This window comes from Cucurbita maxima, unplaced genomic scaffold (assembly GCF_002738345.1).
Source record: "Cucurbita maxima cultivar Rimu unplaced genomic scaffold, Cmax_1.0 Cma_Scf00005, whole genome shotgun sequence".
Taxonomy (NCBI): domain Eukaryota; kingdom Viridiplantae; phylum Streptophyta; class Magnoliopsida; order Cucurbitales; family Cucurbitaceae; genus Cucurbita; species Cucurbita maxima.
Window position 1 is genome coordinate 949,472 of NW_019272021.1, and position 17,193 is coordinate 966,664.

The 17,193-nt window shown below is 38.5% G+C and overlaps 1 protein-coding gene across 2 annotated transcripts; it reads left to right on the forward strand.

The window, feature by feature from the left end:
* The first annotated feature begins 11,789 nt into the window (after positions 1–11,789).
* Positions 11,790–15,962, forward strand: LOC111479888 (O-fucosyltransferase 27-like). 2 transcript variants are annotated; one of them, XM_023124770.1, is made up of 10 exons: positions 11,790–12,173; positions 12,447–12,531; positions 13,268–13,341; positions 13,431–13,519; positions 13,606–13,849; positions 13,927–14,039; positions 14,104–14,194; positions 14,274–14,402; positions 14,479–15,032; positions 15,104–15,962. In XM_023124770.1, the coding sequence occupies exons 1-10, from the start codon at positions 11,967–11,969 to the stop codon at positions 15,564–15,566; spliced, it is 2,049 nt and encodes a 682-aa protein (XP_022980538.1). In that variant the 5' UTR covers positions 11,790–11,966; the 3' UTR covers positions 15,567–15,962. The 2 variants fall into 2 exon arrangements, with proteins under 2 accessions (XP_022980538.1, XP_022980539.1); XM_023124771.1 differs by having other exon boundaries at positions 13,271–13,341.
* Positions 15,963–17,193: the final 1,231 nt, after the last annotated feature.

Consider the following 17,193-nt stretch of genomic DNA (forward strand, 5'->3'; position numbering starts at 1 on the left):
CTCCCACGACCTCTCCATCTTCCACGACCCCATCCCCTACCTCCTTTGGAACTGCCTTGATCCTTCCATTCTTTCTTTGAGGATTTTTCATTCTCTCGTTCCTTCCATTCTGCACGAGCAAGGAGAACGATTTCATCTTTTTCTCCAAATCCTTGCCACCTTTCTTCATGTGCCTTGAGTGATCCAATAATTTCATCAATGGATTTGTTTTGAGATCAATGAACTCCTCAATCGTTGAAGTGATTTGAAGAAACTTTGCAGAGGTGGATCGTAGAAGTTTCTTAACTACTTGGATATCATCCACAGTATTGCTGAGGCCTCTCAATTTGTTGACAATAATGGTGAGTTTTCCAGAATACTCATTAATACTTTCTGAATCACTCATCCTCAATGCTTCAAACTCCCGCCAGAGTGTCTGCGTTTTAACTTCTTTCACTCTTTCCGCACCTAGATTATTATTTTTCAATATGATCCAGGCTTCCTTGGCCGTTTTCTTGGCACCCAACTGTAGCAACGTATTTTCTCCAATACTTTGATAAATAGCTGCTAAAGTCATCTTATCTTTGCGGTTATCTACTTTTTCGAGTGACTCAATTGCCTCCCAAACACCTTGTGCCATCATAAATACCTCCATCTTAATCGCCTAAGCTGCATAGTTGCATTTTGTCAACATCGGGTATTTGAGTGTGACAGATACCTCATTTTCTTGAATTCGTACACTCACTTCATGTGAGGCATCACGTTCTATCGCACCGGTGTTTTAGCTCCTGTCATTCGATTCTTGTCTCATTTTTTGATCTCTCTCCCTTCTTGACCGCTCAATCTCTAGGTGGGACATGATTGAAAACAGGTTTTGATCTTGTAGCTCTAATACTAATTGAAGAAAATAACACAAGCGGAGAAGAAGCAACACAAATTAATTTTATCTTCTTTTGATGGTGTTTTACTAACTTGACACCATTTTCCTTATATAATAAAAAATAACATATTTCTTGCTACAAATCAGCAACCACTCCCTAAAAACTAGTTCCACTCAATGTCCAATATCTCTAGCTTTTTTTTATGGAGAAATAAACAAAAAAAAAAAAAATACTAATAGTTATTTTTCACCAAAAACTTATGAAGCAAAATAAATAAATAAAAACAAGTTTAGAACCAACAGACTCTTCACTAACTCCAAGTAATACACACTTCAAACTTTTATCCTCACTCCGTTCTTTTGTTTTCTGGGACATGAACATACACAACACGTCAAAAAATTCTATAATCTTAGACTGATGATTTATGTTTGCTCCAAATTTCTTCTGGAGTCGTATGCTTCACAGTTAGAGCGGGACTATTAGAAAACACTCATACAACTAAGAGAGACAATAATTTTAAAATAAACAAAACCAACTTACTCATATTATTCAACTTGTTACATAGTACATATGTAAACATAATAGCCACACATTAATAACTGCCAATAACTTCCCATAACCGCTAATAACTTCCCTTAACTACTAATAACTTCCCTTAGCTGCTAAACTTTCGACATAATTTGAAATACAAACAGTAAATACAAATGAATTACAGTTAATAAAATATTAAATAAACTAACAGGGACTTCTATTGAGAATATGAAACGTCTAGTTTGCTACTTCCAACTAGAAAGATTTTAGTACTTTTTTTCTCTATTAGCATGCATCTAACCATATTCATAATTGTCCTGTTCTTCCTTTCCGCCATGTCGTTTTGTTGTAGACTGTAAGCTTTTGTCAGTTGACTTTGAATACCATTTTCATTAGAAAAGCTAGTGAATTCTTTGAATGTGAATTCACCACCTCGATCAGTTCTTAAGCCTTCCAAGTATATACCATTTTCTTTTTCAACCATACTCTTGAATCTTTTAAAAATAGAGAACGCTTATGATTTTTCAGCCAAGAAAAAAAACTAAGTTTTTCGACTTAAATCATTGATGAAACTGATAAAATGCCTCTTTTTGTTATTAGAGATGGGCGTGATCAGTCCGCATATGTGAGCAAGCACAAGTTGAAAAATTTGAGATGATCTCCATGTGCTTTCTTTAGGAAATGGATGTCTTTGTTATTTCCCTATCAAACAATCTTCACATACTTTTGAGGGAGCTTTAAGAATCGGCAATCCTTGCACCATGTCCTTCTCTTGAAGTGTCTTTAGTCCTCCATAACCTTGATGTCCATACTGATAATGTAATGTTCTTGCGGGATCTTCTGTAATAGCATTGAAGCAGAATTGTTCCCTCGGCAGAGATTGAAAAAATATAATTGTTCCTTTTGTATAAGAATTGCAAAACCTTTTTCTTTGTTGAATAATAAGTAAATGTTATTTCTTTAGTGATTTTTAAATAAAGAAGCTAGTGGAAAAGTGAAAGGTCAATAGTGTTGTAGATGAAAGGCCAAGAGTTGTTACAAAAGATAATGACATTTTATTTTGCTATAATTAGTTTTTATTATTTGAGTAGCATGGGAATGCTTATAAATAGATTGTTATTTCTATTGTGAAAAGTAGAGAGAAAGACATCAAACAGAAGAAAAAATAGAAAAGTGTTATTTGAGAAGAAAAAAAAATAGTGTTTTATCTTTCTATTTTTTTTTTTTTTTTTTGCTTCTTACAATTTGGTATCACAACCAATGACGAATGTAACGGGTCAAATGCTGCTATCGCGACTAACGAAGATAAACTACGAGAATTTGAGCACTAAAATGAAAGCTTTTCTCGATTCTCAAGATGCATGGGAGGTGATCGAAGAAGGTTTTGAAGAATCAAAAGATATCACGGGTTATATGGCAGCACAAAACAAGGCGTTGAAAGAGGTGCGATCAAAAGATAAGGTGGTACTATACATGTTGTTCCAAGCCATTGATGAGTCAGGCTTTGAGAAGATTGCTAGTGCAACTACTTCAAAAGAAGCGTAGGACATTTTAGGAAAAGTGTTCAAAGGAACCGACCGAGTCAAGCAAGTGTGTCTCCAAACTTTTCGTGGTGAGTTTGAGAGCATGAAGATGAAGGAGTCGGAAAGTGTATCTGACTACATCACGCGTGTACAGACTGGTAAACCAACTCAATCGAAATGGAGAAATGTTAACCGAGACGCGAGTTGTGGAGAAGATTTTGAGATCATTAACCAACAATTTTGAGAATGTTGTATGCGCGATAGAAGAGTCAAAGGACCTAGAAACGTTCATAGTCGACGAACTCGCCGATTCTCTCGAGGCACATGAGAAACGTAAGAAGAAGGAGGAGGAAACACTCGATCAAGCACTTTAAACCAAGGTGTCAATCAAAGATGAAAAGGTACTCTATTCTCAAAATTTTTAAGGTAGAGGTCGTGGCCGTGGAAGTCGTGAAAATGGTCGCGGTGGTCAAGACAAAAGTCATGAAGGATACCATAAGGAGAAGGGACAGTCGAGAGAAGCAAATTGGCGTGGAAGAGGACGCAATCGAGAAAAAAGCGGTCGATCAAATTATTCCAACATTGAGTGCTACAAATGTCACAAATTTGGTCACTATGCGAACGATTGTAACTCCGACAAATGTTATAATTATGGTAAAGTGGGGCATTATGCAAAAGATTGTTGAGCCGATAAAAAGGTGGAAGGAACAACCTGATGAATGAGCAATTTGTCGTGAGGAAATTGTCGGAGGAAAAATAGTCGATTGTTGGAGGAAGAAAAAAAAAACAGGAAAAACACAAGAGAGAGAAAGACGTGTTTCAGATTCTACTGAAGACCGATGATCTGGTTCTCATTTGATTGATATATTTAAATAACAATTATATGCTAAAAATGGAAAGGAGTGGTAACTTAATCAAAGTCATTCCACTCGAGGTGGTCATTCCACTAACGTTAATTGTGTGTCTTTAACTAAAGAATAAGGATGACTTTTAACAATCTCCTCATAGAGCCCTATGATATATCTACCCTATTGTTTAAACTCCGATCTTCGAGCGAAGTTCTTCAAATTTCACCAGCGCCAGAGATTTGGTGAAGATGTCTCCAAGCTGTTCCTTTGTTCGGATGAAATAAATTTTGATGAGCCCCCGATCTGCACATTCACGAATGTAGTGGAATCTAATTTTTATGTTCTTGCTCCGGTCGTGCAAATGGATTTTTGATCAGGGAGATCGTAGCTTTGTTGTCCACGTATAGCATTGGTGGATCACCTTCTCTTCCGATAAGTTCTTCCATCAACCACGCAAGCCAGACCCCCTGTGTGGCCGCCGTCGAAGCGGCGATGTACTCTGCTTCGCAAGCAGACATAACAACTACCTTTTGTTTAGTTGATTGCCAGCAGATCACGCGGTCTGAGAGGAAGTAAATCATCCCACTGGTGCTCCTACGATCATTAACGTCACCGACCATGTCACTATCACTATAGTCGACCAGCTCAAGCTTCTCCTTTCCTCTCCCTGTACAGCATCTCACACCCCAGCCTCTAGTACCGGCCACATAGTGTAGGATGCGCTTAATAGCCACGAGATGCTCCTTCTTAGGTGCTTCCATAAACCTACTCACGTATCCAACGGAATAAGCGAGGTCAAGTCGTGTGTTTACCAGATAGCATAGACTCCCGACAATGTTGCGGTAATTGCTGGCGTCGTAGTGCTGCCCTTCCTTAGCTGGAGTCGGGCCTCCATTGACATCCTTGTAGGGTTATTGTCTGCTAGCCCAGCTGTCTCCAACAACTTCTTTGCGTACACACCTTGAAAGATGGTGATGTCGGCAGGACTCTTTTGCACTTCGATGTTGAGGTAGTAGCTGAGCACACCGAGATCACTCATCTTGAAGTTCGTTGACATCTTCCTCTTGAATCTAACAAGAACTTCCATGTCGCCTCCAATGATTATGAGGTCATCGGCATATACTCCCATGATCAGACGCTGCTCGTCGTTGCCGTGCGTGTACATGCCAAGATTAGAGGCACAACGCTTGAACTTCAGCTACAATAGGGTACTGTCGAGCTTCGCGTTCCAGGCTCGTGATGCTTGCCGAAGCCCGTAGAGTGCCTTGTGCAAGCGTTGTACCTTGTCGGAGTTGTCGTTGTCTAGGAAGCTAGGTGGTTGTCGAATGTAGACGGTCTCCTTCAGCTCTCCGTTGAGGAAAGCGAACTTCATGTTTGTGTGGTGGACCTCCCAAAAGCAATGTGTCGCAATCGTAGCTCTTTGCCACCAGATAAGCCTTGTGCTTCGCAACTCCTCCCTCTTTGTTATGCCTTAGTTTGAACACTCATTTTGAAATGCGCCAACTATGTGAAAAATCAATGTCCACATACGAAGTTAGATGATCAAACACCACAAGAGGCATGGAGCGGACAAAAGCCTACAATTTCTCATCTCAAAGTGTTCAGTAATGTGGCTTATGCTCATGTACCGGATCAAAGAAGAACGAAGCTCGAAGACAAAAGCAAAAGGTATATTTTTATTGGGTATGATGAGAAGACCAAAGTATACAAGCTTCTTGACCTGATAAGCAAGAAGCTGATGGTGAGTCGTGATGTGCGAGTAAATGAAGCAAGCGAATGAGACTGAAACAATTCGATGGAAGTTAATATCAAAGTTGGAGAATCATCAGTCGTTGCACCAAGTATACCAACAAACTCAGGAATTTTCGATGATGAAGACGAACCATGACAACCCAAAATGCGAAATTTGCAAGATTTGTATGATTCAACAAATGAGGTACACCTTGTATGTCTTCTAGCAGATACTGAAAATATCAGCTTTGAAGAGGCAGTGCGAGACAAGAAGTGGCAAATTGCCATGTATAAGGAGATTAAAGCGATTGATCGCAACAATACATGGGAGCTAACAGAAGTATCGGAAGGAAGTAAGCCCATTGATGTGAAGTGGGGTTCAAGAAAAAGATGAAAGCTTAAGGCAAGATAGAGTAGTACAAGGCGCGACTTGTTGCGAAGGGATACAAGCAAAAGGTAGGAATCGACTATGAAGAAGTGTTTTCTCTCGTTGCAAGAATAGAGACAGTATGATTGCTCATTTTTCAAGAAGCTCAATTCAAATGGCCAATTTTTCAAATGGATGTCAAGTCGGCATTCTTGAATGGTGTGCTTGAAGAAGAAGTCTACATCAAACAACAACCACCTGGGTACAGGAAAATTGGAGAAGAGAAGAAGGTACTAAAATTAAAGAAGGCGCTTTACGAGTTGAAGCAAACACCGCGAGCATGAAATACTCGTATCAATACATATTTCAAGGAGAACAGGTACAAGCAATGTCCCTATGAGCATGCACTTTACACAAAGAAGAGTGGAGGTAATGTGATATTTGTTGTTCTTTATGTCGATGACCTCATTTTTTGGGTAACAATGATGAGATGATAAAAGAGTTTAAGGGCATAGTGACACAAGAATTTGAGATGACAGATTTGGGCTTGAAGTTTTTCCTTGGTTTAGAGGTTAAACAAGAAGAGACAGGTATTTTTATATCACAGGAGACATGCAAAAAAAGATTTTGAAGAAGTACAAGATGGCAAATTGCAACCCAGTATCAATACCAATGGAACTAGGTCAAAGTACGATGAAGGAGAACAAGTAGATGCAAATAGGTACCAGAGTTTGGTAGGAAGCCTTCGCTATCTTACATGCACAAGGCCAGATCTTTCATTAAGTGTCAGCATTATAAGTCGGTTCATGGAGGAGCCGATTTATTCACATTGGAAGGCATTGAAGCAAGCCCTATGGTACATCCAAGAAACGGTGTCACTTGGGTTGTTCTACTCGAAAACAGAAGATTACAAGTTGGTTACTCTGACAGCAATTGGTGCGGAGACATAGACAATCGTAAAAGTACATCAGGTTATGTATTCTTTATGGGCAACACAACAATTACTTGGCTTTCAAAGAAACAACCGATCGTGACGCTCTCGACATGTGAAGCTAAATATGTGGTAGCATCTTGGGGTGTATGTCACGCGATATGGCTTAGAAATTTGTTGAGCAAGATGGAGCTAAAGCAACTAGGTGTGACCGACCATGAAAGAAGCAAACACATTGACATTCATTTTCACTTTATCCGAGATCATGTGAAGGAAGCGTCGAATTGCTGCAAGTGGCAAGTCAGGATCAAGTTGCGGATATTTTTACAAAATTGCTACTGAAAGTACATTTCGACAAATACAAGAAGATGATTGGCATGGGAGAGTTTTGTTGAATAAACATTAAATGTTATTTTCTTTCGTAGGTTTTAAATTTGGAAGATAATGGAAAAGTGAAAGGACAACTTGTAGACGAAAGACCAATAGTTGTTATAGGAGATAATGGCGTTTTTATGGCTATAATTAGTTTTTATTATTTTAGTTTTAGAAGAGTATGTGAATGTTTATAATTAGATTGTTTTTCTATTGTTAAGAAGTAGAGACAAAGACATAAAACAAAGAAGTAATAAAAAGTGTTTTTTTTTTACTTGAAACTTTACATCATTTCCTTTGCCCATCATAGTCATGTTTGAGTTGTCACCCAGCTTCACAGTTTGTATAAACTTTTCATCAATACGACAAAAAAAAATTTCTTTTCCACACATCTGGTTGCTGCATCTAGAGTCAAGAAACCAAATGTTCTTCTTTTCAGCTTTCTTCTCATCTACGTAGGCCATTAATAGCATTTCTTCATTGGTTTCGACATAATTTGTTCTTCTGTCATTCTCCCTTTTAGGACACTCATATTAGTAATGTCCTAATCCAAGACAGTAGTAACATTGCACAGTTGATCTATCAAAGCTTTGTCGACCTCTTCCTCTACCTCGTCCTTGAAAGCCACTACGTCTTCTTTTTTTTTGTACCAAAACTTCCATCATGTGTGACTTTTAGAGCTTGACTTTGTAACTCATCAATGCATAAGGAATCAAGATTAGTAGACTCCTCAATTGAGAAAACGACATAGTCGAACTTAGAAATGATAGATCTTAGGATATTTTCTATGATATCACTGTCTGTCATCTTCTCTCCATGGATTTTCTTTCTATTGGCAATTATAAGAGTTCAAGAAAAATAGTTTGATACTTATTCTTTCATCTTCATGTGAAGAACCTCTCGTTCCTTGCGAAGAGCTTGACAGAAACACTCATACAAGAAAGTGATTTTTGAACAATACCGTTATTCTCTAACATAGGTAATACTTAGAAAATAAACAAAACCAACTTACTTAATTTATTCAACTTGTTATTTACACAATACATATATAGACAGAAAGAAAAACTAACTTCTTACAATCTTAGTCACTGCTAATAACTTCCCCTTCATCTTAACCACAAATACTAAAAATGACATAATTTAAAATACAAACAACAAATACAAATGAATTACTGTTAATACAAGATTAAATAAACTAAGAAATCATTCCCTTAATCTTGTATTTCGATCTTCACATTCTTACATTCTTCAAACCAATTCTTTCTCAAAGCTCCACAAATTTTTGTCATCCTAATGGCTTCATAAGTATATCAGTCAATTGATCTTCAGTTTTTACATGATCCACTTCAATCTCACACATTCACGAATGAAATGGAACCTCATGTCTATATGTTTGCTGCGATCATGATGGATTTTCGCCAATGTTATAGCAGACTTGTTATCGATATTTAAACGAACTGGATTTACTTCCTTCCCATGCAATTCCTTCAGTAAACGTCCTAACCATATTCCTTGACAAGCAGCTGACGTCACCGCAATATACTCCGCTTCATAAGATGAAAGTGCCACCATCTTTTGTTTCTTTGAAGTCCATGTAATTGGATTGCCATATAAGAAAAACAATGTCCCCGTAGTGCTCTTTCGATCATATATATCTCCAGCAAGATGACTATCACTATATCCGATTAAGCGATTTTCTACTTGCTTTGCCTTCGCATAATGACATCCAATATCAATATTTCCTTTCATGTACCTGAGTATCTGCTTCACAACTGCCATATGAACCATAGTCGGAGTTTCCATATAACGACTCATAACTGTGATGGAATATGATAAGTCAGGTCGTGTGTTCACTAAATAACGAAGACTTCCGATAATACTCTTATACTCCCTTTGCTTAGCTTTGTTGTCGGCTCTATAGGAACATGACACGGATTACAATCCATAATTCCAAGTTTTGCCAAAAGCTTTGCCGCATAACTCGACTGAGATAACCTGATTCCATCAACATCTTGTTTAACTTCTATTCCTAAACAATAAGACAACAATCCTAAATCACTCATTTCAAACAACTTCTTCATTTGTTGCTTGAAGCTCAAAATATCATCCTTGCTTGACCCGACAATAATTAAATCATCAACATAAACTCCAACTATCTAAATTTTATTTTCTTTCTAACGTGTATACACAGCATGCTTTAAAGGACACTTTTGAAATCCAAGAAACGCTGACTTGACATCCATATGATGAATCTCCTAACTCTCCTGCGCTGCTATAGCAATCAAGACTCGCACTATTTTAAACCTTGCAACAGGTGCAAATATCTCATCAAAATTCACTCCATATTTCTGGACAAAACCCTTTGCGACTAAACGGGCTTTATACCTCACGATCTCCCATCCGAATTTCTCTTCAACTTATATACCCATTTCAACCCGATTGCTCGATGTCCCTTTGGTAGTTTTGCGAACTCCCACGTGCCATTTTTTTCAATAACAGACAACTCTTCTAGCATTGCTTGCTGCCATTTCTCATTATCTCTTGCTTCCATATATGAATTTGGCTCCTCAAGTGAAAGAAAACACATCCCAACTTCTTCATTCAACTCAATAGAATCAGAGTAAATGTCTCTTAACAATCGAAATTTTCTTGGACTAGATGAGACGTCAGATGAATCGTCTCCTAGTGATGAATTGTCTCCTGGTGATAAATCATTTGCTGGTGTTGAATCCTCTCCCAATAAAGTCCCTGATGATTCTCCCTGCTCTTCTAAAATGTCCTCGTCATTCACATATACCTGTGGATCATAATGAACAGCGAATTTACCACCTTCCTTCTTATTTTCTTCCAATTATTGCACATCTCATTTATATTCTTCTTCTTCTAGAAACTTGACGTCTCGGGTGATATGAAGTCTTTTCGCTTTAGGATCATACAAACGATAAGCTTTTGAACCTGCTTCATATCCCATGAAAATCATTGGCACACTTTGGTCTTGTAATTTGGTTAAATTTGGTGTTGTATTTCTTGCATACGCCATGCTTCCGAACACTCTAAAATGCTCTACATTAGGCTTTCTTCCTCTCCATTTCTCATAAGGAGTTGCTTCAATTACACTCTTCGTTGGGGATCTATTAAGGATGTAGACAGCCTTCACCGCTTTTGCCCAGAAATACATCGAAAATTTTTTGCAATTCAACATGCTTCGCACCATTGCAATAACAGTTTGGTTTCGTCGTTCAACCACACCATTTTGTTGCGGAGAATAGGGTGCTATTAAATATCTTTTAATCCCACTGCTTTCACAATATTCTTTGAACTCATTACTTGTAAATTCTCCACCTCTATCAATTCTAAGCGCTTGCAAATTCTTTCCGGATTCAATTTCAATTTTATTTTTTTACACGTTTGAATCCCAAGAATGCATTAGATTTATTTTTGAGCAATTCAATCCACATATATCTACTAAAATCATCTACCAACAGCAAAAAGAATTTATTACCTCCATGAGTTGTTGGAGTAATTGGACCACACAAATCGCTATGCACCAATTGTAGAACACTAATGGCTCGAAAATTCGCTTGTTGTGGGAATGGTGTTCTTCGTTGTTTAGTGATTATACAACTATCACAAACTTGTTTGATCCTTTCAACATGCGGAATTCCTTTCACCATTTGTTTCGTAGACAGGTTTCTTAAAGCCTTAAAATTCAAATGCCCATATCTAGCATGCCACAACCAAGAATCTTCAAACAACTTACCAATTGTTTCGTAGACATGTTGGTTTCGTTATTTTTAGGCTAATTGTATATAGCCTATTTCTTGACCGCTTCACTTTTGCCAAGAACTCCTTTGCCTTTGTGAAAATGACAAGTAAACCATGTTCGATCTCAATTTTACAACTCTATTCATCCAATTGTCCTAAACATATAATGTTACTTTTAAGTTTAGGAATGAAATATACATCGGAAAGGATACAATGATCTCCATTTTCACATTGCAACATCAAATCTCCACATCCTTTTATCTCTACAAGTGATCCATCTCCGAACTTCACCGTGTCGGTCACTGACTAGTTCAATTCCGAGAACCAACTTCGACAACCAGTCATATGATTGTTGGCTCCCGTATCTAGGAACCAAGTGTTGTTTTTCTTCTCAATTTCTTCCAGGACAACCTTCTCTTCATAAAGAGTCATCTCCGTCAACTCTGGTGAACCGAGAGTTCGGACTTCATAAACTTGTGTTGTAAGTAAGGTTGGCTCATCCTCATCACCTTGGGGTAGAATAAAGTAAAAACAAAATTAAAATTAAATATTATGTACAGTGTATGTGGAAGCCAATTAAAATTTAATGATATTAGTTTATAAAGTCAAGAATCAATATTATCCGACATAAATTTTCACAATTTTCTTTTTGTTATTTAGGCAATGAAGAACATTGGTCACTCTACGGGGCTACTATGGCTATGAGCATTTAGGAATTGTAATGTTTGAAAAACGGCTGAATCCAAAGGGCCATCCATCGCACGTGAGAGACACAGAAGAAAACATGGGTGGTTTAGGTAATGATGCGACCCTAGTTCTATGTTTAAACCCAAAAAGCCACCACTTTTCTCCCTCCTTTATTACTTCTCCACCGTCTTCTCCAAGTCAATCCACCCACGCATTCTAATTACCCAAAAGGTTAATCAAAACTTGGCTGGTCAACGATTTTATAATTTGTACTCACTCTTCCACTACTGCACCTTCTTCCTCCTCTTCCCTTGGGGCTCTGCCTTGTGCGGACAGAAATCTGAAGCAGCTATGAAAGGGAAGGGGGAGATGGTGTCGAAATCCAGGATGAAATGGGTTGGCTTACTGGGTATTGTTCTTTCAACTTTTTCCCTCTTCACCCATTTCTTCCTTGCTGGATTTACTCAGGATGCCATTTCTGAGTATCAATCATCTGCTGCTGCTGTTACAATCTTCTCTTGGAGACCCGTCTTTGAACATCCAGATTTCTCCCCAGCTGTAACATCTCATCTCTCTCTCTCTCTCTCTTTTTGTTTCTACAGATCTTTCTGTTTTTGGGGATATCAGTTCCTTGTGTGAATTTGAAATAACATCAAATCTGGGGGTTTTTGTGTGATTTATGTAGTAACATGAGCCTTTTCCATCAATTTTTAAGGCTTCCTTTCAAATGGGTATTCTGTTTTGGTTGTTCTGTTACTTTTTGGCTGCATTTTACTTCATGCTTTGTTTCTAGTACCTTATATTTGCTGGCTGCTGTTTGTGTTTGTTCAGAGTCCTTTGTTTAGACGGCTTTGGGGCCCAGTTAGGCGGCTGGAAACTTTGCATCCTTATGCAAATCCTAGACAACACTATCCTGGTATGCCCTCTTCTGCACCTTCATTTTGGTTGAATTCCTGTGTTGCATCCTGTATTTATGTGCTGATTTCATTTTGGTCTTTGAAATTTTAGACAAATATATATGTTATTCAATGTGTATGCTATGTTAGAAACCACGGACCTCCACAATGGTACGATATTGTCCACTTCGAGCATAAACTCTCCTGGCTTTGCTTTTGGTTTTTCCAAAAGGCCTCGTATCCGTGTAAATTAATTTCTTGCTTATAAACCTATGATCATTCCGTTAATTAGCCAATTTGGGACTCTCTCCCAACAATCCTCCCCTCAAACAAAGTACACATCATAGAGCCTATGGAGCCCTCGAACAGCCTCCCCTTAATCGAATCTCGATTTCTTCTCTAGAGTTCTCGAGCAAAGTACACTCTTTGTTCGACACCTGATGATTCTATTGCATGGCTAACTTAGGGGCATGACTCTGATACCATGTTAGGAATCACGACTCTCCATAATGGTACGATATTGTCCACTTTGCGCATATGCTCTTATGACTTTGTTTTGGGGTTCCTCAAAAGGTCTCGTACCAATGTAGATTTATTCCTTACTTATAAACTCATGATCATTCCGTTAATTAGTCAACATGGGACTCCCTCCCAAAATGCAATTCTCCTCGATGTGTGCATGTTGCCTTTCAACTCAGTAAAGCTGATGATAAACGATGTATTTGAAACGATGCATTCCTGAACTAATCATGTCAGCAGATCCCTCATCACAATCAAATGGATTCATCTTTGTTCGTATACAGGGCGGATTCCATGAGATCAGGAATTCGGTAAGGATGCAATGCTTTGATCTTCTTTATGATAATCCTATCAGGTAATGATATCAAATTGAAGGAATTGAAAATGCTTGGCCTTCTAGATATGTGATGTTGTTGTCATTGCTCGGCTACTTAATGCTACCTTAGTAATTCCCGAGATTCAATCAACCACAAGCAGCAAAGGAATCAGGTTTGAACTGTTCCATTTTATATTACCTTTTCCATTGCTCAGAAAACTACTTTTTCAATCAAAACTGTTCAATTATGTTCGTGCAGCTCCCAGTTCAAGAGTTTTTCTTATCTCTATAATGAAGACCACTTCATTGCAGCCTTGACTAGAGACGTTAACATCGTGAAGACACTTCCGAGAAATCTGAAAGGTGCTCGGAGGAAAAAGGAGATCCCACATTTCAAGCCATCTTACTTAGCATCCCCATATTTTTATCGCCACCATGTTCTTCCTGTTCTGAAGAAGCATTCGGTGGTCGAACTTGTCATCTCCGACGGTGGATGCTTGCAGGTAACTTTTTATAACGAACATCTCGGTGGTCGAACTTTTCGAAATCTCATAGATTGTACTCTTTAATGAACATCTAGGCTGTCCTTCCGCCTGATCTTGAAGAGTATCAGAGATTGAGGTGTAGAGTTGCCTTCCATGCTCTTCAATTCAGAGTGGAAGTTCAGGATCTTGCCACTAAAATTCTGCATAGGTAAGTATTTGAAATGTTTTGAACGGTTCTCGAAACGGTTCTTCTTACTCGAATTTTTTTGTAGGTTAAGAGCTCCAGGCAGGCCGTTCGTAGCCTACTATCCTGGGATGACAAGAGAGGCCTTGGCGTATTATGGTTGTGCTGAACTGTTTCAGGTACACTATTTTAACCTTGATTATGCAACTGCTATTATCATTTTAGTGATCTATTTTTTAAATTTGAAATGAAATTCAGGATGTACATAATGAGCTCATTCAGCACAAAAGAGTGTGGATGCGAAGGCGTGGGATCGTCAAGGAGAAGCTTTCGATGAATTCTGAGGGGCAACGACTAAATGGTTCTTGCCCTCTAATGCCAGAAGAGGTAAGCTATAGTTGTTTGGATCAAATGGTTAGATGAAAATGGAGAATTTGATGTCATGAATATTCACCTTTTACAGGTTGGAATTCTTCTCCGGGCTCATGGATACTCATGGGACACCATTATATATGTGTCGGGCGGAGAAGTTTTTGGTGGACAACGAACCTTGATTCCTCTCCATGCTATTTTCGAGAATGTCGTTGACAGGACTTCCCTCAGCACCCCATGGGAACTTAGTAGGCTTTATGGTCGTGAGATAAACGTCGGAGGAAACTATCCAAGGTCTCCACCTTCCGTATTGAAGGAGTCGAAGCCTGATATGTGGAAGAGTGATGGTCCACGTCCTCGCCTGTTGCCACCTCCGCCAGCTAGGCTGAAATATCCACATAACATAGAAGGTTGGTGGGGTTGGGTGGCTGAGAGTGACATTGAGCCTGAAAGTACTGTAATGGAGTTGAGAACCAATGCCCATAAATTGCTTTGGGAAGCTATTGATTATTTTATATCTGTCGAAGCCGATGTTTTTATCCCTGGGTTCGATCGTGATGGCAAGGGGCATCCGAATTTCGCAAGCTTGGTGATGGGCCATAGACTTTATCAGTCAGCTTCACTTAAAACATACCGGCCTGATAGGTATATGTTCTTCTATATTGATATATTCGACGTCGATTGGAGTTAACTTTACGACGCTTTTGTCAATGCAGAAGAGAAGTGGCAACGCTCTTATCAGAAACCAGAGAACAGCTATATCATGCAAACTATACGTGGCTGAGGTCGATTCGCCAACATCTAAGGAAGTCGTTACTGGACGGACTGATAGAGGCATCAACAGTGGTGAAATCAATATCTTTTCTATCACATCCAGTTCCTGAATGTTCTTGCTCAAGACAGGACTCAGAGCATGCTCCTTCGAGTCGTTTGACTCATTCGCAAGCTCAGGCTGGTGGTGTAGGAGTTGTACATCATTGTCCCGATTGGATGCGAAGTGAGTCGGGCCTGCGATCGAAAGATAAGCAAACTGAAGAAGATGGCGATGAAGATGAACCAACATCAGAATCATTTTTGGGGTACAGGAGTGGGAACAGGGTAGAGAGAAATGGAGAGATGATGAGTAAGGAAGCAATTCTGCTGAACGATCAAGAGGAACTTGATGGTGGAGAGAGATAAGAAGGAAGTGAGTTGCTTGGAATTGGTAGCAACAGTTTTGTAATGCACACGTGTTGGCACTAACCAGTTGAATGGTTCTAGAGCACTGGGTTCAGCAGTGAACCATCTGCTCTGGTTTGAACAGCCAACAGTGTAATTCATGTAAATTTTCTTTTTCATCCTTGTTTAAGTCGTTTAAGTCGGTAAGGCAATGCGTTTAAGTCGGTAAAGCAATTCCATTGCCTGAACCTCATCAACTCAGGAAAGCTGGGAAAATTAGGGACTTCTTTCACGGCTGTTTTTGTTTGTGGAGTGAAGTAGTTTTGCATTACCAAAATTAACTAAAATGGGTCAATAATTTACATTGACACGACCACAGACTTTTGTTATGTTATTTGCATTGCCACATAATAATATTCTTCTAGTGAAGTGTCGATTCTTCTAGACTATGACCTTTGTCGCTTAGCCATGGTTACCATGGCACATGCTGGTAACATCTCCAATGTACGTCGCATGCTATAGATGAGTTCCATCTCGAGCATCTTGTAGATTTGGCATTTCCACGTTTTTTTTTTGGTGTTGTGAAGCCTGACCATCGAACTCCTCCTCTAGTAACCTATGTGATCACCTCCCTTGCTAGTAAGAAGACCTATGCTCCTCTTACTCTGTCACGCCTCATCTCTGATTAGTCTATCTCTAATTGAGATCATATATTTATATATAATAGGTGGTTATATATGGTAAAGTTATATATAGTAAATTGAAACCATATACATGGGGTCAAAGATACTTTGTAATGTATTTTCTTAATTCTCTCTAGTATCACTGTACACATCAATATAAAATCTTTAGTCAATATTCCTCCTCATATTTTTCTCTTCCGTTCTTTGTGTCCATCTAGATTAAGTGTGTGTGCATTGTTGTGCGATCCTAACAATTGGTATCAGAGCTAAGCGAGATTCACCACGATATGTGAAGATGAAAATTTCAAAAATAGGAATGGAAAAATTTGATGGATCCAATTTCAATTTTTGGAAGATGCAAATTGAAGATTATTTGTACGAGAAAGATCTTTACAAACTCCTATTGGGGTGAAGCCAATACCATGACCACAAGGCAGTGGAAATTCAAGGATTATCAGGCCCTAGAGTTGATTCAGTTGACGTTGTTTAAAAATGTGGCATTTAACATCATCAAGGAGAAGACAACGTCAAATTTGTTGAAGCCGCTGTCGAATATGTACGAAAAATCGTCGGCTATGAAAAAGTTGTATTTGATGCGGAGATTGTTCAATCTACAAATGTTTGAAGGTGGATTTGTTGCTAATCATATAAATGAATTCACTATGATTGTAAGTCAACTTAGTTCGGTGGAAATTAATTTCGAAGATGAAATTAAAGCATTGATGTTGATGTCGTTTTTACCCTAGTCGTGGGATACTATTGTTGTCGCGATCAATAGTTCCTGAAGATCTAAGAAACTAAAGTTCGATGAAATTCGAGATGTAATTCTCAACAAAAGTATTCATAAATGAAAATTTGGGGATTCATCTAGTGCTTAACTCAGTGATGACCAAAGGAGAAAAAGTAAATTAAAGGACCCAAACAAAGGTCGATCAAAATAAAAAAACGGTGAAAATATTCCAAAC